General features: G+C 39.7%; 1 protein-coding gene and 1 pseudogene across 1 annotated transcript; both read left to right on the forward strand.

Annotated features, from left to right (window-relative positions):
* Positions 1–22,736, forward strand: part of LOC110565183 (cell surface glycoprotein CD200 receptor 2-like) — a 128,914-nt pseudogene that overhangs the window by 57,640 nt on the left and 48,538 nt on the right.
* On the forward strand, positions 13,664–21,550 carry Cd200r1 (CD200 receptor 1). Its single transcript, XM_060370473.1, has 7 exons — positions 13,664–13,738; positions 15,632–15,707; positions 18,643–18,702; positions 19,444–19,761; positions 19,875–20,123; positions 20,534–20,648; positions 21,035–21,550. The coding sequence occupies exons 2-7, from the start codon at positions 15,644–15,646 to the stop codon at positions 21,039–21,041; spliced, it is 813 nt and encodes a 270-aa protein (XP_060226456.1). The 5' UTR covers positions 13,664–13,738; positions 15,632–15,643; the 3' UTR covers positions 21,042–21,550.

A 22,736-nucleotide genomic window follows, 5' to 3' on the forward strand; every position in this document is an offset into this window, starting at 1 on the left:
CAATACCAAACTCATTCTATGAAGCCACAGTCACCTTGATTCCTAAACCACATAAAGACCCAACAAAAAAAGAGAACTTCAGACCTATCTCTCTTATTAGCATTGATGCAAAAATATTTAATAAAATCCTTGCAAACCTAATCCAAGAACACATCAAAGATATCATCCACCATGACCAAGTAGCTTCATTCCAGGCATGCAAGGGTGGTTCAACATATGGAAATCCATCAATGTAATCCACCACATAAACAAACTGAAGGAGAAAAACCACATGATCATCTCCTTAGAGGCCGAAAAAGCATTTGACAAAGTCCAACACCCATTCATGTTTAAAGTCTTGGAGAGATCAGGGATACAAGGCATATACCTAAATATAGTAAAGGCAATATACAGGAAGCCGATAGCCAACATCAAACTCAATGGAGAGAAACTTAAATCAATCCCACTGAAATCAGGGACAAGACAAGGCTGCCCACTCTCTCCATATCTATTCAACATAGTACTTGAAGTCCTAGCTAAAACAATAAGACAACTAAAGGAGATGAAGGGGATACAAATTGGAAAGGAAGAGGTCAAAGTGTCACTATTCGCAGATGACATGATAGTCTACATAAGCGATCCTAAAAAATTCAAGCAGAGAATTCCTTCAGCTGATAAACACCCTCAGCAAAGTGGCAGGATACAAAATCAACTCAAAAAAATCAGAAGCCCTCCTGTATACCAAAGACAAAAGGGCCGAGAAAGAAATCAGGGAAACAACACCCTTCACAATAGCCACTAATAACATAAAATATTTTGGGGTGACTCTAACCAAGCAAGTGAAAGACCTGTTTGAGAAAAACTGTAAGTCTCTGAAGAAAGAAATTGAAGAAGTTGGAAAGATCTCCTATGTTCATGGATTGGTAGGATTAACATTGTGAAAATGGCCATCCTGCCAAAAGCAATCTAGATATTCAATGAAATTCCCATCAAAATGCCAACTCAGTTCTTTACAGACCTTGAAAGAAAGATTCTCAGCTTCATATGGAGTAACAAAAAACCCAGAATCCCCAAAATGATCCTGTACAACAACAGATTATCTGGAGGTATCTCCATTCTCGATCTCAAGCTGTATTACAGAGCAATAGTAATAAAAACTGCGTGGTATTGGAGTAGAAACAGAAAGGGGGAATAATGGAACTGAATAGAAGATCCAGAAATAAACCCACACACCTTTGAACGCTTGATTTTTTTATAAAGAAGTCAAAACCATTCAATGGAAAAAAAGACAGCATCTTGAAAAATGGTGCTGGTCCAACTGGATGTCTACATGCAGAAAAACGAAAATAGATCCATATTCATCACCCTGCACAAAACTAAAGTCCAAGTGGATCAAAGACCTCAACATAAAACCAGATACTCTAAATCAGTTAGAAGAAAAAGTGGGGAACAGCCTAGAACTCATTGGCACAGGAGACAACTTCCTGAACAGAACACCAACAGCACAGGTTCTAAGAGCAACAATCAATAAGTGGGACCTCATGGAACTGAAAAGCTTCTGTAAAGCAAAAGACACTGTTGTCAGAACAAAGCGACAGCCTACAGACTGGGAAAGGATCTTCACCAACCCTATATCTGACAGAAGGCTAATATCCAGTATATGCAAAGAACTCAAGAAGTTAAAATGCAACATATCAAGTAATCCAATTAAAAAATGGGGCACAGAGTTAAACAGAGAACTCTCTGTAGAGGATTGTAGAATGGCAGAGAAACACTTAAAGAAATGCTGAACATCCTTAGCCATCAGGGAGATGCAAATCAAAACAATCCTGAGATTTCATCTGACACTCATCAGAATGGCTAAGATACAAAACTCAAGTGACAACAAATGCTGGAGAGGCTGTGGAGAAAGGGGAACCCTCCTCCATTGCTGGTGGGAATGTAAACTTGTACAACCACTTTGGAAATCAATATGGACCTTTCTCAGACAAATAGGAATAGTGATTCCTCAAGATACACCTATACCACTCTTAGGCTAGGCATATATCCAAAATATGCTCAAATACACAATAAGGACATTTGTTCAACCATGTTTGTAGCAGCTTTATTTGTAATAGCCAGAACCTGGAAACTACCCAGATGCCCCTCAGTTGAGGAATGGATACAGAAATTGTGGTACTTTTACACAATGGAATACTACTCAGCAATTAAAAACAAGGAAATCATGAAATTTGCAGGCAAATGGTGGGATCTAGAATCGATCATCCTGAGTGAGGTATCCCAAAAGCAGAAAGACACACATGATATATACTCACTTATATAGACCTATAAGATAGAATAAATATACTGAAATCTATATACCTAAAGAAAATAAACAAGAAAGAGGACTTGGGGTAAGATGACCAATCCTCACTTATTAAGACAAATGGGATGGACATTGGATGTAGGAGAAAACAAGTAACAGGACAGGAGCCTACAGCACAGGGCCTCTGAAAGACTCTACCTAGCAGTGTATCAAAGCAGATATTAAGACTCATAACCAAACCTTCGACAGAGTACAGGGAATCATATGAAAGAAGGGGGCGTTAGTAAGACCTGGAGAGCACAGGAGTGCAACAAGGACCAAACATATCAGGGCACAGGGGTCTTTCATGAGACTGTTTCTCCAACCAAGGACCATGTACGGATATAACCTAGAACCCCTGCTCAGATATAGCTCATGCTAGCTCAGTGTCCAAATGTGTTCTCTAATAAGGGGAACAGGAACTATTCCTGATATGAACTCAACAATGAGCTCTTCGACCCCCTTCCGCCCCAAAGGTGGAGCAGCCTTTCTAGGCACAGAAGAAGGCATTGCAGCCAGGCCTGAAGAGACTTGATAAGCTAGGGTCAGATGGAAGGGGAGGAGGTCCTCCCCTATTAGTGGACTTGGAAAGGGGCAGGGAGAAGATGAGGGAGGGAGGGTGGAATTGGGAGGGCAGGAGGGAGGGGGCTATGGCTGGGATACAAAGTAAATAACCTGTGATTAAAATAAAAAATAAAAAAATCCTTAAAAATGGCAGCAGAAGTCTTCTAATACAAAATGTATACATTAAAAAAAAGTTTAATTTGGCCCATGCCACACTTTAATGTCCTTGATGAGGCCAGGGCAGAGGGTAAAGGAATGTTGCTCCAAGCTACTGTTTTATTTTATGGCTCTGCTCTTAGAGTAGTTTCTATTCAGCAGATGACTAGGGAGAGGAGAGGACTGTGGGATAATTTACAGACCAGGCCTGGAGTAGTAAACCCATCTGCTCAGATTCAACTGTCAAGTATTTTGTTATATTAATACCACACTAATTGGTAGGAAGTATAGACATTGCAGGCTACTTGACTTGAAGAAAAAGAATGAGGCTTGGTGCACACTTAGCAAATATCTACACATAATAAAGAGCAGGAACAATGCTAATACCATGGCTAATGCGTACATTAACAGTAGAAACTCACTAAGTGTCAAGCAGTAAGTAATTAGTAATTGTTGCTCAAATTCATCTAAAGGCTAAGCTCCTTTTACATGTTTCATTGCAACATGTCATGCTTAAGGCAGGAAGTAGAAAGGGAAGAGATCTAGTAACATACTTCTGTAGCAGACTAGAAAAAACTGGGGCAGAGTTTGCAAGTTTTTTGGTTCATTGTCAGTCTTCCCTTTTCTAACTGTGGGAGACAATTCTCTTCATGACTAAATCTTCAACCCACTTCTCCCGTCATTTTCTTTTCTGTAATCCTCAAAGTTCTTTTCATCCAGAGCTTATGGACCCTTTTTATCCACTCAAAGTACTTTTTTTTTCACCAATAAAATGATAAATAAATGGCAGTGTACCAATTTGGAGTTTGTGTTTCAGGAGGTTCTGAGTGTTCCTACTTTCCATTCTATGGGACAATGGAGTGCTGAGCTTGCCAGAGGATGAGAAGAGAACATAGATGATCCATGTCAGTCCATACTTCCTGACTCTCTGTTGAACTGGCTGATGGATCCAGGAGACAGTTTTCCCTTAGACACTTGGGGAAGCTCAGTCAGTCAGGATCATCAGACATGAGCCTGAACTGATCCCAGACAAATGATCTGTCTCTACCACATAGTTTCTGTGGTTGCTTATCATGTAGCACATTTGTGGAATTAAGTAACTCATACATTAGCCAACAACTTAACTCCAATTTTGCAAGTTACTCACACATTGCTCAATAACATAACTCCAATACTGTGAGAACAGACATAGCTACTAGTCTATTTCAGTTTTCTTTCATCTAACCTGATCAGTAGGTCTGGAAAATGAGATGCATGATCTTTTTAGGACAGCCCTTTAAAGACAAGGGAAGATTTTCTTTTGTTTCCTAACTCATCTGTGGAGCTGCAGTCCTGGTGTGATGCCTGGAGGTCCCAGACTGAATTTGAGCCATGGATAACACTGAGGGTAGAAGCTACTATTGAAGAAAAAAAACAAAACAAAAAAACCCAACAACAACAACAACAACAAAAAACCCAGAGCAACAAAGGGACTGTGGCTGCTCACCACAGAGTTGCTCCACCCCACAGAGTTGCTCCACCAGATGGTCTCCTTGTTGCCTTAGTGTGAGAGAGACTAAACTATGGTTCTCACAGCTCTGCTATTTTAGATTTACTTTGCACATAGCTGAGTTTAATTCCAATTGAAACAAATGCTTAGTTGGTCACCTGGGAAGTTTACTTCATCAAAGTTGGTTTTGTTCTATTTATGTGCATGTGATAAATTACTTTTGTTCTTCCCTTTAAGGTAAACAGCTTCAGGAGATAGTAGTAATGGAATAGAGAGTCATCTCAGACAAATTTAGAATTGTTGCTTATATAGGGTTTAGGAAGGCTTATACTTCCTAGTGGTGGGAAAACACTTGAAATCTGAGGATGTGAAAAGATGATCCAGGAGTTAAATGATCCCTAGACATTTGAGGACTTGTCTGTGATGCAGAATTGGGGAGAATAATCACTGCTATGGGCTTGCAGGAAAGATGTGATTGGGGGTGGCTGGGCAAAGGAATTGAAACCATCACTTATCAGAACGACAAATGTGACTTGTCTAGTCACCTCTCACTGCCAGTTTTTGATGTGTGTTAGGTTGAAATAGTAAAAGGCTACACAGCTGCCTTGCCCAACCCCCCATTTTCCTAGCTCTACACATATGTGAAAAATACTTCCCTTTTTGAATCAATATGCACATATATACATACATGACATATATATGTGCATATACATATACATATGTGCATACACTTATGTATGTTTGTATATCCTATACCCTCATTCCAGAAACTTGATGAGCATGCTTATTCCTTCCCATATACTTGCTTTTACTAAGTAGCAATAAATTCATAAAGTATGCTGTTCTATTGGCAGTCATTTACCAGGTAGTACCAATTCCCTTGACAGCTGGCTTGAGAAATCCAATATTTTTTTTGTTCCAGTCCTAACTACTAAAATTCACTCTCAGATCATACTTTTCATATCACACAGAAAATATACCTATATGTTTATGTATATGTGTCTACATATGTCTGCATCCATCTATCTATCTATCTATCTATCTATCTATCTATCTATCTATCACCTACCTACCTATCATGATTGCAAAAGCATGTGTAAGAAAGTTAACACCAATCAGCAGCCTACAATGTCAGCTCCAAAATGATACAGTAAATGCCTTGGGACTAGAAAGAATGACTAAACAATTCCCAGTCCAGCAAGCAGCATCTGCCTTTTGTTAGTTTCCTCATGCAATCTAAAATTGCATGAGGGGAAGGCAACCATGCCAGCAGAGGTACAGGAGCTCAGTTGTTAGTATTTTCCAGTGATCTCTTACAATGGAGACTTCAAATCCTACTACAATCCTCTCAGGCTGCTGACTGATGCAGACCAAAGCGGCCTATCTAGTTTGTAATAGCCAGAAACTAGAAACAGCTGGGATGTCCCTCAGTGAAAGAATGGATATTGAAAATGTGGTACACTTACACAATGTAATACTACTCAGCTTTTAAAAACAAGGAAATCATGAAATTTGCAGGCAAATGGATGGAACTAGAAAACATCATCCTGAGTGAGGTAACACAGATTACATTGATTTTAAATAAAAAGATTACATTCATTATTTCTATGTTTTAAACTAGAGCAAGAAACTGAAACATTTATAAATAAGAGATTAAAGCTGTCTGGACCACACACAGCCCTGAGTGAACACCAGTATGAATAAAGACTTAGAAGAATCAAGGTTTATCTGCTATAACAAATGTACCACATTAGTGGTGCTATGGGGTCTCCTCGTTATTATCTCAGTGAAAGCAAAATTCAATGAAGAAACACAACAGCTATGGGGAAATTTGTTTAGCAAAGCATAACAGGCACTCTAAAGAGAGGTTAGCATGGGTTGTCCCACAAAACGTGTGTGTAGAGTGTCCTGAGTTCCATGCTTTGAATTTTAATGAAGTTTTACAAAATATTTATGCTGTTTTACAAAAACGACAATCCCAATTCTCACATTTTACCAGTAAAGACTCGGTAGCCAGTGGCTGGTGTGAAAACCTGCTGGCTCAGAGAGGCAGAGAAAGCCCCCGGCTAACTTCCTTTGCAGTTCATGTCTGGATGGAAAAAAACTCAAGAGGCTCACTACTAGCTCAACAGTCAGCCCAGGAGGAAAGGGCCAAACAAACAAACAAACAAACAAAAATCCCACCACCACCACCACAACAAAACACACACAAAAACCAAGGCTGAAGGCTTTCTAGCTCAAAGCCCCAAAAGCCAGGGAACTGAGCAGCTGAAGCCCAAGCTAAACCCGGAGCTTAAGCTAAAAGCTCTTTTTCTACTTTTCCAAGTTGTCTTTTTCTTCAAATATATCCTATTTTTAGTAGTTACAGTTTATTCACTTTGTATCCCATCTTTAGCCTCCTCCCTTATCCCCTCCTGATCCCAACCTCTCTCCTTATTCTCCACTCATGCCCCTCTCCCACCCATGCCCACTGATTGGGGAGGTCCTTCTCCCCTTCCATCTGATCCTAGTGTATCAGGTCTCATCAGGAGTGGCTGCATTGTCTTCCTCTGTGGCCTGGTAAGTCTGCACACTGCTGAGGGGAAGGTGATCAAAGAGCAGGCCACTGAGTTCATGTCCTTGTTCCCATTACTAGGCCCACTTGGAGACTGAACTGCCATGGGCTACATCTGTGCAGGGGTTCTAGTTTATCTCCATGCATGGTCCTTGGTTGGAGTATCAGCCTCAGAAACCACCCCTGTCTCCAGATTTTTTGGTTCTGTTGCTTTCTTTGTAGAGCTCTTGTCCCTTCCAGGTCTTTCTATCTCCTGCTTCTTTCATAAGATTCCCTGTGCTCTGTCTAATGTTTGGCTATGAGTCTCAACATCTGCCTTGATACCCTGCAGAGTAGTCTTCCAGAGGCCCTCTGTGGCAGGCTCCTTTCCTGTTCCATGTTTTCTGCCTCTTCTGATGTCCATCCCTTTTGCCTTTTGAATGAAGGTTGAGCATATTTCCCAGGGTCCTTCTTGATTAGCTTCTTTAGGTGTATATATTTCAGTATGTTTATCCTCTATTATATGTAGCATATCCACTTATGGGTGAGTATATACCCTGGGAACTGAACTCAGGTCTTCTGCAAGAGCAGTGGATGCTATTAACTGGTAAATCATTTCTCCAGCTGCTATACTTTTTTGAAAAAGAAAAAGATAACTTTGTTTGATTGAGTAATGCTAGAAGGATTCTCCAAAACACAAAAATAAGATTGTGAATCATATTTAAAAATTAAGTCAATGCACATTTCTTCATATCTGATGACCTACATTTACTGTTAGTTTTCTGTCAGTGCTGCTCATGGATCCCCTTCAGTGTCACTGAGAAGGATGGAAAAGCCTGGGAAGTGGATATAGACAGACAAAGGAGTTATTCCAGCACACATCATACCTTCTCAGAAATACCATGTCATGAAAAGCTGGCAAGGCTTTTTCGATTCCTCCTCTTATAGTTAATATGTTAAAAATTGACAATGTCACTCAAGTCACAGTTAGGAAACAGCTGTGGAAGAAGTTGAAGCCAGATGTCTTGCTCCAGAGTCCAAGCTCCTTAACTTGGGCTCACTAATTGCCACCTGGTTTTTAAAAACTTCAACTGGAAGAAATTTTCTGTTCTTGGTCACGACGTCCCTCATGGTCACACCTTTCTCAGGGGTGGACAGCAGTACAGTAGATGTGAACAGTCATATAAGCCAACTGTGTAGCTCTAGACCACAGGAGGAAATCACAACTCTGAGCAAAGTCACAGGATGTGACTGCAAAGAGCAGACTGCTCTGCTGGTCACTGTTTGGAGCAAGAGTCTGATGACAGGTAAGCAGGCTCGCACTTAGATCCAGTCATCACAACTTCTTCACGCACAGGATTATCTCTTCCAAAATCCAAAGTGACTTAGACTGGATTTTTTTTATTCTTCTCATTTAATGCTAAGCTCATGGATTTATTTTCAATTGTTTCCAGCCTGTTGTTAATTTATCATTGAGAATTAACTTCGTTGACTATATTTCTAAAAATGTAGTTTCTTTTTTCCTTTAAAATGTTATAATCAGGTGGTGTTTTAGAGTGGTTTTCCCCTCTTCTGTTCCTTTTAACCATTGTTTTGACACATCTCTTCTGGACTGATATAGTGGAATTATACACTAATAGATCCAATGATGAATGGGAGTGTTGTGAGTGTGTGTATCTAGAGAGTTCTTATGGAAGTCGGTTCTAAACTTAAAGATTTGATTTTGATATAATAAGAAGAGGACATTGTAAATGAAGGTGCCTACATATAAAAACCACAAAGTTGCTTGTGAGCAGCAGCAGAAGTACAGTGGGTGTCCATGTGTGGAGAGCAGAGGACTGAGGAGCTTTAGGAGAGAGTGTTCCCAAGTGCTCTCCCACAGATGACCTCATGGAGCCATTGGTTTTGATATGAAGACATTGCTGCTTTTAGCCTTCATTGAGCATTTGGATTTTTCTACCTATTCTATTTATTATTTAGCTTACAAAACTGGAATGTGTTCTGTTTTCTTCTCTGGGGGTTTCAAGTTTCTCATTGGTTTTCTTTCTTCTTTTATTTTTGCTTATTGATTTATAAGATACTTTCATTTTCATCTTGGCTGGACTTAATATCCTCTTGATACTGAAGTATGTGTGAGATCTTTCCCAGGAGATTAATTGACAAGAAAGATTCATACTGACTGATTACAGGAAGCACTGGCTGAATGAAAGAGACAGGAAAGAGCAAGTAGCATGCTGGCATTTCCCTTTCTCCATCTTCTGACCTATTGTGGCCTGAATGGGTCCACAGGGAAAAGCCCTTTAGTCCCTGATGTGCTTAATCCTCTGAACAATGAAACAAAAATAAACCTTACCCATGATAGTTGCTTCTTGTGTCCCTGTGACATAGTATCTGACAGAACAATTTGAGAGTCAAGGTCTATTTGGCCTCACTGTTCCAGAAAAGTTCAGTCCATCTTGGGAGGGAAGGCATGCTGTTATGGTAGCGGGGTTGTGTTGTGGAGAATCTTCACATCATGGCAGAGAACCAGAGACAGGGAACCAGAGCGTGGATCCTGTTACTCCCTTGACGCCGGCCTGCCTCATCTGAGCTGATTCTGCTAAGTAGGCTTTTTCTCATAAAATTTCTTAGACTCCCAGATAGTACCACCAGCTGGGAAAGAAAGCATCCAAAACCCGAACTTGTTGAGGACATTTATATTTGAGCCACGGCACTCCCTTAAACGGTCATGTACTACTTTGTTATATACAGGACTCTGGTAGGTAGTTAAAATGACAGTTACCATTTACTTTCAAAATGTTTACCAGTATCCTTTAGGCATTTAATGCTCTTAATTTTTAAATGACATTCTATTTTTGTGAAAATGAGACATGCTTTTTATATGAACTTTAAGCAATAAGTTTAAAAATTTTGATTAGTCACGTACAGTGTTGTAATTAGCTGAATGCTCTTCCATGAATATACAATAGAAAAAAAAGATAACTTTGTTATATTGGATAATGCTAAAGGAGCTCTCTAAAACACAGAAAGAAGAGTGTGAACTATATTAAAAATTAAGTCAATGTACTTTTGCAAGACTAGGTTTTCACCTTTACACTGTGTCTGTGGACCTCTCATCTTTAAAGACAAGAAGCTATTTTATTTTATTTTATTTTTGCTTTATGTGCATGTGTATTTTGCCTGCGTGTAAGCATGCAAGTGCAGGTACTTGTAAAAGCCAGAATAGGCTGTCAGATCCTTTGGTACTGGAGTTGCAGATGGTTGAAAGACAACTGATGTTTCTGCTGGAAACCAAAAACCTTAGCCCCCTTTGAAAGCAGTGCATGCTCTTAAATGTTGAGCCTCCAATTTTTATCATCTTATTTGTTTGTTTGTTTTAGTTCTGTACTCTTTGTTACATCTTCAGGTAAGACAAAGCAAATCCCATCACTGCTTGTTTGTTTCACAGTGTCTGTCTTTCTTTGTGAAGTGTGCTGAGCTCAGCAATGGAGAGTCTCCTGGGCTGGTGCTCATTCTGAGTGAGAGAAACAAAATAGGCCCAATCCTTAGGAACAATCCAAATTCTAACTCATAATCAAAACCATTTGGAGACGTTAATACGTTAAACATTATTTTTGTCAAAGGTTATGAAGACATAGAACCTGTGACCACTGGAGCATATTTGCATGTGGGTCAGATGAAAAATGAACAAAGGGCCAAGAGATCCCAAAGTGCTAACCGCTTACCTGCTTTACACATATGTGTGGTAGTTTTGCTCCTGCAGTAAATGCTGTTACACAAAATGCTTTATTTTGTGGTGAAAATACCTGTGATAACATCAGCCCAACAGGAAATCCATGTGGGTAACAATTCAAGTGTTGAATGTCCCCTGTACAGAAGCCGGTGAGGGAAGGTCAAAGGGCTGTCCAGAGGGTGGGGGATGGTGATACAGGTTGGCTGTGAAGAAGGACAGAGACCAGAGGACCTGACATGTTCAAGAAGAAGAAGATGGCAAAGGCACATGCGGTAAAAGGTTGTCACTTTTAAAGTCAACACGTTTTCTGTGTAGGAGATAGTTCATCTGTCTTCAGTATAAAGAAGCAGAGTTTAGTCTCTGAGGTCATCAGGGCTGCAGGGGTCTGGAAAAATGCAAATAGTTGTCAGGAACTGTGGTATAGAAATGGCTCCAACTAATTTTATACTGAACTCCTGGGTTATATCAGGAAAAATGATAGAGTTAGAAGGTCCAGGGAGTTCTACCCCTCCATCCAGGCAACAACTAAGCCGTCCTCAGTGCACAATTTCAAATTCCAATATAAACAATGAAATGAGACCTGGTAAACTTCAGGAAAAGAGGGGTTGGCGTCTTAACTCACTTGCTTACTGCCCCCTTCCTAACTGACTAGTATTCATCGAAGTGGAAGCAAACACAAAAGTCCTTTCCTGAAGAACTGTCTTTTGGTTCTATTGATCATAGAAATACAAATGCATACCACTTTGAGGCTCCATCTCATCTCATCTGGAATGGCTGTGATCATGAAACAAATTACCAATGCTGACATGGATGTCAGAGAGAGGAACCTCTATTTCCTGCTGCTGAGGGTGTAAACTGGTGTGGCTTCTATGGAAATCAATAGGGAAGTAGAGCAAAGTATCACCCAGATATACCTAACTTTTAAACTTTATGTGCATGTCAAAAGGGGGTGTGAGACTGAATAAGCAGAGACAGAAGACCATGAGAGGGAACAGGAAATACTGAGAGTATGTGAGGAGATACTTACTGGGGATGGGATTGCTAAAGGGAGGATGAGCAAGAGGGGTATGGGAAGGGAAATAATACATTTTGTGGAAAAGAGACAGAATGAAACATAATTCTTTGTATGCTCACAAAATGTGAATAATTGTATTTGTATATTTGACTTGACTGGTGTCTTTTTAAGGCTTTGGGTTCAGGGTCTTGCCTTTATTTCTTCTACTTTAGAACTATCCCAGGGCTGAAGCAGCCTCTTGAGTGGTGTTTGTAAAAAGCCACTAAGAGGCAGCTGTCTTGGTGAGGGATTAGAAATTTAGGATGAGTAGTAGAGAGATCAAATCTAAGGGAAAGAAGAGGCTGGGAACTGAGATCCAAAGTGGTTGAGTGGTGGCTGTGGACTCTGCTCCCCACCCCCAATAGGGTGGTGATTTTCAAGTCTATCCACTTACCCAGGCCTGGACACATGCTCAGAAAAAAAGCTGAGAAGGTTTTGGCTCTCCCCTTTGGGTTACATTCAGATAAGCAGGAAGTGATGTATCAGGCAGCTGTGTAAACTGCCTAAGAAATGCACACTTCACAGTAGCAAAGGCTGGACCATGCTTTCTTTGAGATATAGTTGACTATGGAAATCATTGCTAAATCAGTAGGAGATAAGCAAGCTAAGAGAGATGTCAACAGGTACAAGTAATAAGAAATATGAACTTGAAGGAGAAAAGAGGGAACAAGTCAGGAGCCTGACACAGAGGACCTCTGAAAGGCTCTGCCCTGCAGACTATCAATGCAGATGCTGAGACTTATGGGCAACCTTTGGCCAGAGTGCAGGGAATCTTATGAACGAAGTGGGAAACAGTAAGATCTGGAGAGGACAGGAACTCCACAAGGAGAGCAACAGAACCAAAAAATCTGAGCACAGCGGTCTTTCCTGAGATTGATACTCCAACCAAGGACCATGCATGGAGATAACCTAAGATCCCTGCACAGATGTAGCCCATGGCAGTTCAGTATCCAAGTGGGTTCCATTGTAATAGGAACAAGGACTGTCTCTGATATGAACTGATTGGCCTGCTCTTTAATTACCCCCCTCCCGAGGGGGAAGCAGCATTACCAGGCCCCAGAAGAAGACAATGCAGCCACTCCTGATGAGACCTAATTGACTAGGATCAGAAGGAAGGAAAAGAAGTCCTCCCGTATCAGTGGACTTGGGGAGGGGCATGCATGCAGAGGGTGGAGGAAGGGAAGGATTGGGACGGGAGGAGGGAGGGAACCACAGGGGGGATACAAAGGGAATAATGTGTAATTAATAAAGAAAAAAATGTAAAAATAAATAAATAAATGAGAAATATGAACTTAAAAGTTAATTTAGAAAATTTACCAAGCAAAAACCTGACCACTAAGAACAAGCATCCTCGGAGAAAGAGAGGGAGGGAGGAATCTGAATTCCAAGCAGCTGTATATAATATAATAGGCAAATGTTTATTTTTAACCATTGAAAAAATGAGGAAGGCAACCCTCCCCCAGGGCCTTATTCTCCACCAGAAGAGAAGCTTCCTTTTGTAGCAGAAGGGGAAAAATATAAAACCCACAGCCAGACATCTCTCTCTGTCATGCATGCATGTACATACATACACCCACACACACACACAGAGAAAAAGAGAGAGACAGAGTCAGAGAAAGATAGAGGAGAGATAGAAAGACAGAGAAGAGAGAGAGAGAGGAGAAGAGAAGAGAGAAAAATCTTGACAAACACACAGCTCTAAATGGAATGTCTCCATCAAATCCCACTCCCAGAGCTCAGGGAACCCCAGGAAAGAGAAGATTGAAAGAGTGTCAGAGCCAGAGGGAATGGAGGACACAAAGCCCTCTAAACCAGTTAAAGCAAAGCTCCTATGATCTCACAGAGACTGAAGCAGCAAGCCCAAAGGCTGCAGGGATCTGCACCAGGTAGTTTGTGTCTCTGTTATCTTTATGGCTTTCTGAGTATGTGAACAGGTTTGGTCTCTGACACTTGTGCCTTCTGTTGGGACTCTTTACCTTTGGTTGATTCACTTTTTCCAGCCTCAATACAATGGTTTTTGTTTTAGCTTATTATATTTTTTGTTATGTCTTCTTGTCATGTCTTGGAAGCCTCCTCTTTTCTAATAAGAGACAGAAAGTGAATGGATCTTGATGGAAGAGGAGGTGGGAGGAACTGGGAAGAGTAGATGGAAGGGAATCTTTAACTAGGATATATTATATGGAAAAAAGGATATTATTATCATCTATCTATCTATATCTGTATAGAAATATAGATATATATTTCTATGAGTTTATTTATTTATTTTTTTCCATAACATGGTTTCTCTGTGTTGCACTACCTGTCATAAAACTCACTCTGTAGACAAGGCTGGCCTCAAACTCAGACTCACCTGCTCCTTTGTCCTGAGTGCTGGAATTAAGCCACTTGACAGTGTATTTTTAATGAGAGGAGGAAATAATATCCCTCAGATAACCATGTCCAGGATCTTGTGTGGTTATTTTAAGGAGACAACCCTGCAGAGCTGCTTGTCCCACCTTGCTTTGCACACATCAGCTGTCCCCTAAGTCTCCAGCTTGCTTTTCCCTGTTGTTGGCTGTTAGGTTGTGTGACACTACATAGCAGCTTTTTCTGTGAGCTGTAAGTTCTGCCTTTCAGCTCTCCAAGTGTCTTTCTGCTATGGCTCGTCATTACAAGTGTCTCTACATTTTTTAAGACAGGAAAGAAGAAGCTGGTCTTTGAGAATTATCTAGCTTCTGGAAATCGTTGTGTTTCTTAACTTGCAGAAGATTCATACTTCTGTCTTAGCTTTTATGATCACATGAACATTTCCCAATAGGCACAGTTATGACCATTTTTCTTTCCTATGGATGTCAGTTACACTGAGCTAGGGCCTCATCTAGCCAACCCCAAATAGTTTTACTTTAACTAGCTACAGATAAAATGGCTTCCCTTTTTTTTTTTTAAGCTTACATTCTCAGGTATTGGGACAAGTGTTAAGATAAAACAGATCAGCTAGGTGGGCAAGTTAATCCATGACAGGAAGTATTAATTTAAAGTCACATTCTAGCCTATAATCCATCACTTCTATTTGTAGGTTTATATCCTAGAAAATGGGTGCACATAGAGTCCAAAAAAATGTGCAAATCAAGAATTCTCATTGAAGCTTTATCTGTGTTAGTCACTGAATAGAGCAATTCAAATTCACAGAGAAACTGATGACTAAATTACCATATATTCTTTGGTCCAAACCAGCATACAGGGATGAACTCAGTAGAGCATTTAATTTATGTGGAGCTCATTAACCTACAAAATGAGTAAATGGTGATAAGTGGTGTTTACTTCTTGAGAGGAATACCAAGGAAGAACATACAGGGAACTTTGAGTAACAAAATGTCAGCATGTTGGATTGAAACTTTTAGAAATGCTTGTCCAATTTCATGTAGTGTATAGACTTATCGGCTATACATATAATTCTTGCTCATTTTCCAATATATGATGCAAGATATGATTGTATCTTTTTGAAACTACTGTGTTAAAAGGGGATTGCCATGAACTCTATCCTACTGTTTTAATACTGACAGGGAATGAATGAGTTACCCTTTGGCTCTTGCTTTATCCCTCAGCAAACATCCCTGCTGTTTTCTTTTCCTGTGTCATTTAGTTATTTAACAGCAGATAGAATGGAGATGAAGACAAAAGTCAGGCAAAATGAGGAAGAGTCCTTCTTAAATCTGGTGTTTGAGCATAAACAAAATTGACCTAGAGAGGTAGAATCACTGAGTCCATCCAGGGCTTTGTGATGATTTCTGTTTACCTAGATTCCACTCCAGATGTGTGCTTTGAGGAGGACTCTGGCTTTGAGGTTACTGATCTTCATCACTATTTTGTTGTCTGGTAAGTCTGACATTCTGAGCTTTTTAAGAGATGAAATGTTCTTTCAGGCTCACTTTGGACTATGATATCATCCTGCTTCATCCCTGTGACTCCTGGAATTCCAAGCATACATCTTTGCTACCAGCTTATAGGACCCTGTAACACTCTGCAATGTACTATTACACTGATTAGTCTTCATAAGCTGATTTTCTACCAATATTATATACCAAGGAGATGATTTCATTAGTCATTATCAAGACTTTGAAGATTAGTGACTGTGTGAAAGGAAAGGTTTTAGTAGATTTCTTGCTTACCCCATCATTAAGATTGAAATGTATAAGGCAGAGAGAAAGAGTGAGAAAGAGAAAGAGAGATCTGAGATGGGAATCAGTGGGATGCAGAGCCAAGTGGAGGCACATTGATTGGCAAGGAGGGGACAGTCTTCCACTAGAAGGGAAAGAGGGATTCTGTGGTCTGGATGCAGGTCAGTTTGTGGATTGGTGCCATAGATGCAGGCAGAGTCTTTCTTAAAGCATTTGAAACAAAGGTGTCGGAAGTTACTAGTGGAAGGAAAGAGGCAAGATAAGGGGCAGAGTCAGTGAAATAACTAAGAGGGTATACGTGAGCAAACTTGCTAAAGTAACAGACCTCTTGTTCTTAGATCTGTTTCACCAGAACCATGGTCCCCAAGCACACTGATCAATGTAACAACAAATTGACTTATTTTTAAATACAGAAATATCTGTTTATTCCTTTCTACTTCAAAATGTTTAAAATGTAAGTCTGAGATCAAGTACAGCATTAACAACACATTTTCATCAATTAAAAAAGCATGAGCAGCCTTTACGTGTTATTAATTTAACTTGCTCACCTCTCTTATTTAAAAAAACTATATACAAACTCATTTAGTGTGTATGTTAGAGAGAGAGAGAGAGAGAGAGAGAGAGAGTGATTGCACCCATGCACCCATGACACTGCATTGTGTGGGGTCAGAGGACAACTGTAGGAGTTGTTATAGTTTTCAATGTGGGTCACAGGGTTCAAACTCACATCCTCAGGCTTGGCCACATGTCTTGGCTGTGTTACCTGCTGAGACATCTTGCTGGCCCCCTAACATTGTTAATGTAGAGAGTTGTTCTGTGATCCAACACATAATGAACTTTGATAAATGTACCTAGGACACTTGAAAAAAATACATATTACTTACATTAGAACTATGTTATGATTGACTTTTTTCACTGTAATTAATATTTTTATTAATATATTCTATGTGTATACTACATTTTAAAGTCCTTAATGCTCTGTTCATTTCTAAGGAAGATGTGTCAAAACATCTCTGATTGTGAAACTGCTTTATGTCTCTTTACTTTATTTAAATTTTGTTTTATATGGTTTGAATCTCCTTTACTAGGTATATACTTAATTATGACAATTAACATCGTACAGATTTTAAAATCACTAGTAACATTGTTTTGTTTTAAGAATTTTTCTGTCATTTATATAGACTCTAGCACCTCCCTTCTTTTTCCTTCTTCTGTTGTGTGCAGATAATATTTTGTGTCCAGAAGTCTTTGTTGTAATTATATGGTATTTTATCTTATTACTAGTGAGAACACTGTCAAAAGAATGACAGATGGTGAGCAATGACTTGGAGAACTGTGAGACACTCCACCAAAAAAAAAAAAAGAAAGAAAGATAAAGAAAGAGAGAAAAAAAAGAGAAAGAAAGAAAGAAAGAAAGAAAGAAAGAAAGAAAGAAAGAAAGAAAGAAAGGCAGAGGGCCTTTTACCTCAGAAGAGTTTTGTTCTCTGGATTGAGCTTGGATGTGCTTTGTGCCTCCTGTGTGGAACATTTACGTTGACTTTATAAGACATGCTTATTCTTGTTGGGTGTCAGAACAGTCTGGTGAAAGGGCATTCTGGGTGCTGTGCCAAGTGCACACTGAATCTGGATATGGCCTTCTGCCTTGCCTTTGTGCTTTCCAGATATATTTTATGTATGTGCCAGGCAATGGTTTTTAAATTGGTCTGTCCTGAGAAAAAATTCTGGGATAGCTGCTCTGTCGATATTTACTATGTGTTTGCTGGTGTTTGTTTACATCTTCATTTTTTTTTTTTCTGAACTCGGCCTTCCTTGGATCATTGCTTAGTTTGTTACATTCATGTATAAAACTACACTGAAACTGAAGTCATGTCGTCTAAGGCACTAAACTATAGTCCTCCCCAGTTTTTTAGGGCCCTCACATCCCAGGTCTCACAGACACAGATCTGCACAGGTTGGTGAAAGTCGACAGTACCACCACTCCACACTCATGCACATGCCACCAGTCCTTTTCATTTTGTTTAGGCTTGTAGGTAGGTAGTGATGATTCTACTGAGTTCTTGGGTGGCATTCCTTTATAGTTACTAATCCTCTCCATGTGTCTACTGGCCACTCGACTGTCATTATTCTTGTGCAGTGTTTATTCAAATAATCTTTGTAGTTTTTCAAACTGGTTTTTAATGTAATTGAATAATTTATTGAGAGTTTTTCATGGGTGAGTGTTGGTTGGGTCAAATGTTTCTTTGGTTTTTACTGATAATAATCATATGACTTTTCTCCTTAGCCTGTTGGTGTGATGGGTCCCTGTATGTTGAACCAGCCTTGCAAGCCTGAGATAAATCCCACTGGTCATGTTGTGCAATTCTTTTTATAAGCTCTTGAACTTGATTGGCTACTAATTTTGTAAACTTCAAATCCTTGGGCTTACATTGAACATGGCAAGGGGCTGGATGAAGGAAGGCAGAGTTGCTTCCAAACTATTTGTCAAAATAAAGTCATTCATAAGTGGGAAATAATTGATTGATATCTTATAACTGTAATTTTCAGGATGTTGATATATCAGTGATGATACAATTTCAAATTACAGTCTTACAATCATTTAAATATTTAAACACACGTATTTAAATATTTTCTAGAATCACATTGTGCAGATATGAATCAAACAACAGAACAGAACAGTTCATTACCTGGAGAAGGTAATATTCTTCCTTATCTTGTGGCCAGCACTGTGGGAATGGGGAGTTGACCTTGTTTACATACAGAAATTAATTCCTCAGCTGCTGGACAGATTTAGGATGAGTAGGAGAATCTGGTGATGTGAGTGTTATGGTATGTGGGCCTATGAACACTTGCCTCTAAACGTTTGCCATCTTAGAGTGATGGGAAGACTGTGGGGTTAGCGCCCTCCCAGGTCTGTGCTGAGGCATTTCTTTCTTTATCTGGTCAGATAAGCGTCAGTTGGATGTGACCTGTGAGGACTTGAGTACTCCAAGAGGCAAATGACATTGAAGGAAGAGAGTTGAGATAGTTGATGCAATGTTTATTGTAAGCAACGCTTATTCACAGCTATTTCTGCTCCTGTTAAGGTGATGATGTCATTGACTTTGGTCACAGGTGATTGTAACAGATGATGTTGTTGAGTAATCACCACTCAGCAAACTTGTATCCATCATGGACTCTTTCAGTCAGTGTACAGGCAATGTGAGGTTTTATGGTACAAGATCGCTGTGTAATCTACAGGCCTTGAATATTTACATTAGGCGATGAATAATGTATTTATTTCTGAGAAATGGAACATAAACAAAGAAATGTGAGAAAAATCTAATATTTCTGGAATATTTTCATCAGCTAAGCAATGCTCTAGTGTAATTCAACATAAGCTGCTGTTTATAGACTTAACACTCAAGGTTTCCTTTTCTCATTCTGTGTGTGTCCAGCTAACACTACAGTGTCTGTACAGATGGGTACAAAGGTTCTGCTGCACTGCCCTCCTGTTCCACTGACAAAGGCAGTAGCAATCACATGGGTGATAACCCCCAGAGGCAGACCTGTCTGCATAATAGCCTACAAAGCAGACACAAATGAGACCAGGGAACACAACTGTACCGACAGGAGAATCACCTGGGCCTCCACACCTGACCTGAGTTCTGACCTGCAGATCACTGCAGTGGCCCTCGAGCATGCTGGATATTACTCATGTCAGATAGCAGTAGCTGATGGGTTTTTCCAAAAAGGACATGACCTCCAAGTGCTAGGTAAGTGACACTATTACATAGTGTCGTATTTCAGGTCACCAGATTTTAGATAGAAACAAATGTCTTTGTAATTTGTGACATGACTTAATATTTTTCCCCTTCTATCTCTACAGTGCCCCCTGAAGTAACCCTATTTCTGGGTGAAAATAGAACTGCAGTGTGCGAGGCAAGTGCAGGCAAGCCGGCTGCGCAGATCTTTTGGACTCCAGATGGGGGCTGTGCCACTAAGAGTGACCCACACAGCAATGGCACCGTGACTGTCAGGAGCACATGCCACTGGGAGCAGAACAACGTGTCTGCTGTGTTCTGCTTTGTCTCCCATTCGACTGGCAACCAGAATCTGTTCATAGAACTGAGTAGAGGTGAAGAGCACAGCTTTAAATTTTTTTGCCTTTATTTATTTATTTGTTTGTTTGTTTGTTTGTTTGTCTGTATATGTATGTAAGTACATACATACGCATGTATTATTTGCTTATCTGTCTATTAGCATGGGAACTTTTCCCCTTATATAACTGGGAAGTATTAATAATACTTAATGTGCATTTATTTATTTCAAAATGTTTGCTGATGTCTATCAAGCACAAAAACTAGACTTGATCTTAAAATAAGAGGATGAGTTTTATTTGAACTATAGTTGATAAGATTTTCTGATTTTTAAAATTACCTAAAACTTTAGGAGTATTTATAATGATTTTAAAACTGTTCGCCTCTAATTTCTCCTTACAACTATTATCAAACTGACTTGACTTTCTACCCTTGCCTGTATTTACAGTTACTCTCTTCTCCCTGCATTCCCTGCTGACCATTCTTTATGTGAAATGTAGCCTGTTGGGGATTGTTCTGCTCATCATAGGATTTGGATTTTTCAAGAAGAGAATTAATCTCAGGTAGGAATCTAAACCTGAAATGTTAAGTTTCAGTAGAAAAAAAAAAAAAAAAAAACCACCAACACATGGTCCTAAGTTGGCGTTCACAGTGGAATGGGAAAGTATGTTATGTGGCCTCACACGGGTGTTCTGCCAGCCCCTTTTCAGCATCAGGCTTTTTTGAACAGTGGAGCCCAAGCACAGGTGCCCACAGGTATGGAAAGAGTGTCTGCCTTGCTGCAGTTATGACCAAGGAGGCACCTATCCTGGCCCCCTCTTTCAGGATTTCAAGTTAGAAATAAAGTTGCTGGAACATTATAAGAGTTTGTTTAGAAGTTCTAGATTTCTGTGTTCTTCTGTTCATTCCCAATCAATTGTACTTATGTTGTTTTTTTATGCATTTCTAGAACATGAAAATCCAGATTTCTGGAGGCCTATCTTGTTGATACAATGCATGAAAACAGCCATTTGCAATAAAGTATCTGGTTGAAATCCAGCTTAGCTGTTCCTGATGTCTTCATGTTTGTTAGAAATCACGGAATAGGTGGAAGCCATGCAGTATGAAAATCTATGCAAAGCTTGGTGCTTACCATCACATATGCTCTGAATGATCCATCTACTCTTTCACTTCCCCACTTCTCAGGCCAGAGAAGAAGATGGCTTAGCAAAAGTTGAACAACAGTGCTGGGTGATTTTCCTTCACCCAAGTCCTCCTGGAATGCTGTCCATCAACTCCTTGTTCCTAGATTCATTGTATATAATCATAAATGCTGCACTGTCAGGTGCCCTGACAACCATCCTCTTCAGCATCTGACTTTTTTGAACAGTGGTGCTCAGCCATTATCTGTCCTTCTTCCTTTCTTTGATTGCTTATGACCAAGTAGCATGACAGTTGCCTTTTGTATTAATCATTGAATGCATGACCAGCATCTATGTGTTATTTTTTCATTACCTCTTGTTAGTAGAAGTTAAAAAGTGCAGTGCCTGTATCATTTAGATAACATTGGAAATCCCCTTCTTGTGTAGAGTGATAGTGTCTCAGGTCCCTTTGCTGTCTGCATTCTGACTTTCTGGGGTGGGGATGGATCACTGTGGGTAAGGGTAAGATACTGGCTAATCTCCAAACCAATAATCCAAGACATTGTCTTCAATTGATATAGATAGTAATCCCTTTTTAAAAATGTTATTAGTTTAAAGAATTATATTTTAGGCAAAGTGACCCATGACTTCGGCTAATTCATTTTTAGTAAAATTCTAAGGAGAAAATGAATACCATGGTAGCCTCAGATGGTGCTTTAAAAGTTTAATTCAGCCATGCCACAGTTTAATGTCATTGATGAGGCCAGGGCAGAGGGTAGTGGGGTGTTGCTCTAAGCTACTGTTTTAGTTTATGGCTCTGTTCTCAGAGTAGTTTCTTTCTTTTTTTTTTTTTGCACATTTTTTAAAAATTCATTTTTATTAATTACAGTTTATTCACTTCCCCCCCCACCCGTAGCTCCCTCCAACCTACCCTCTCAATCCTAATATCCCTCCCTCTTTCCCACCCATTCCCCTCACCCAGTCCACTGATAGGGGAGGTCCTCCTCCCTGTCCCTCTCAGAGTAGTTTCTATTCAGCAGATGACTAGGGAGAGGAGAGGACTGTGGGATAATTTATGGACCAGGCCTGGAGTAGTAAACCCATCTGCTCAGATTCAACTGTCAAGTACTTTGTTATATGACCACACTAACTGGTAGGAAGTGTAGACATTGCAGTCTACTTGACTTGAAGAGAAAGAATGAGGCTTGGTGCACACTTAGCAAATATCTATACATAATAAAGAGCAGGAACAATGCTAATACCATGGTTAATGGCTTTCTTTAACAGTAGAAACTCACTAAGTGTCAAGCAGTAAGTAATTAGTAATTGTTGCTCAAATTCATCTAAAGTCTAAGCTTCTTTTACTTATTTTATTGCAACATGTCATGCTTAAGGCAGGAAGTAGAAAGGGAAGAGATCTAGTAATATACTTCTGTAGCAGACTAGAAAAAACTGGGGCAGAGTTTTCAAGTTGTTTGGTTCATTGTCAGTCTTTCCTATTCTACTTGTGGGAGACAATTCTCTTCATGA

This window comes from Meriones unguiculatus, chromosome 17, assembly GCF_030254825.1.
Source record: "Meriones unguiculatus strain TT.TT164.6M chromosome 17, Bangor_MerUng_6.1, whole genome shotgun sequence".
NCBI lineage: Eukaryota > Metazoa > Chordata > Mammalia > Rodentia > Muridae > Meriones > Meriones unguiculatus.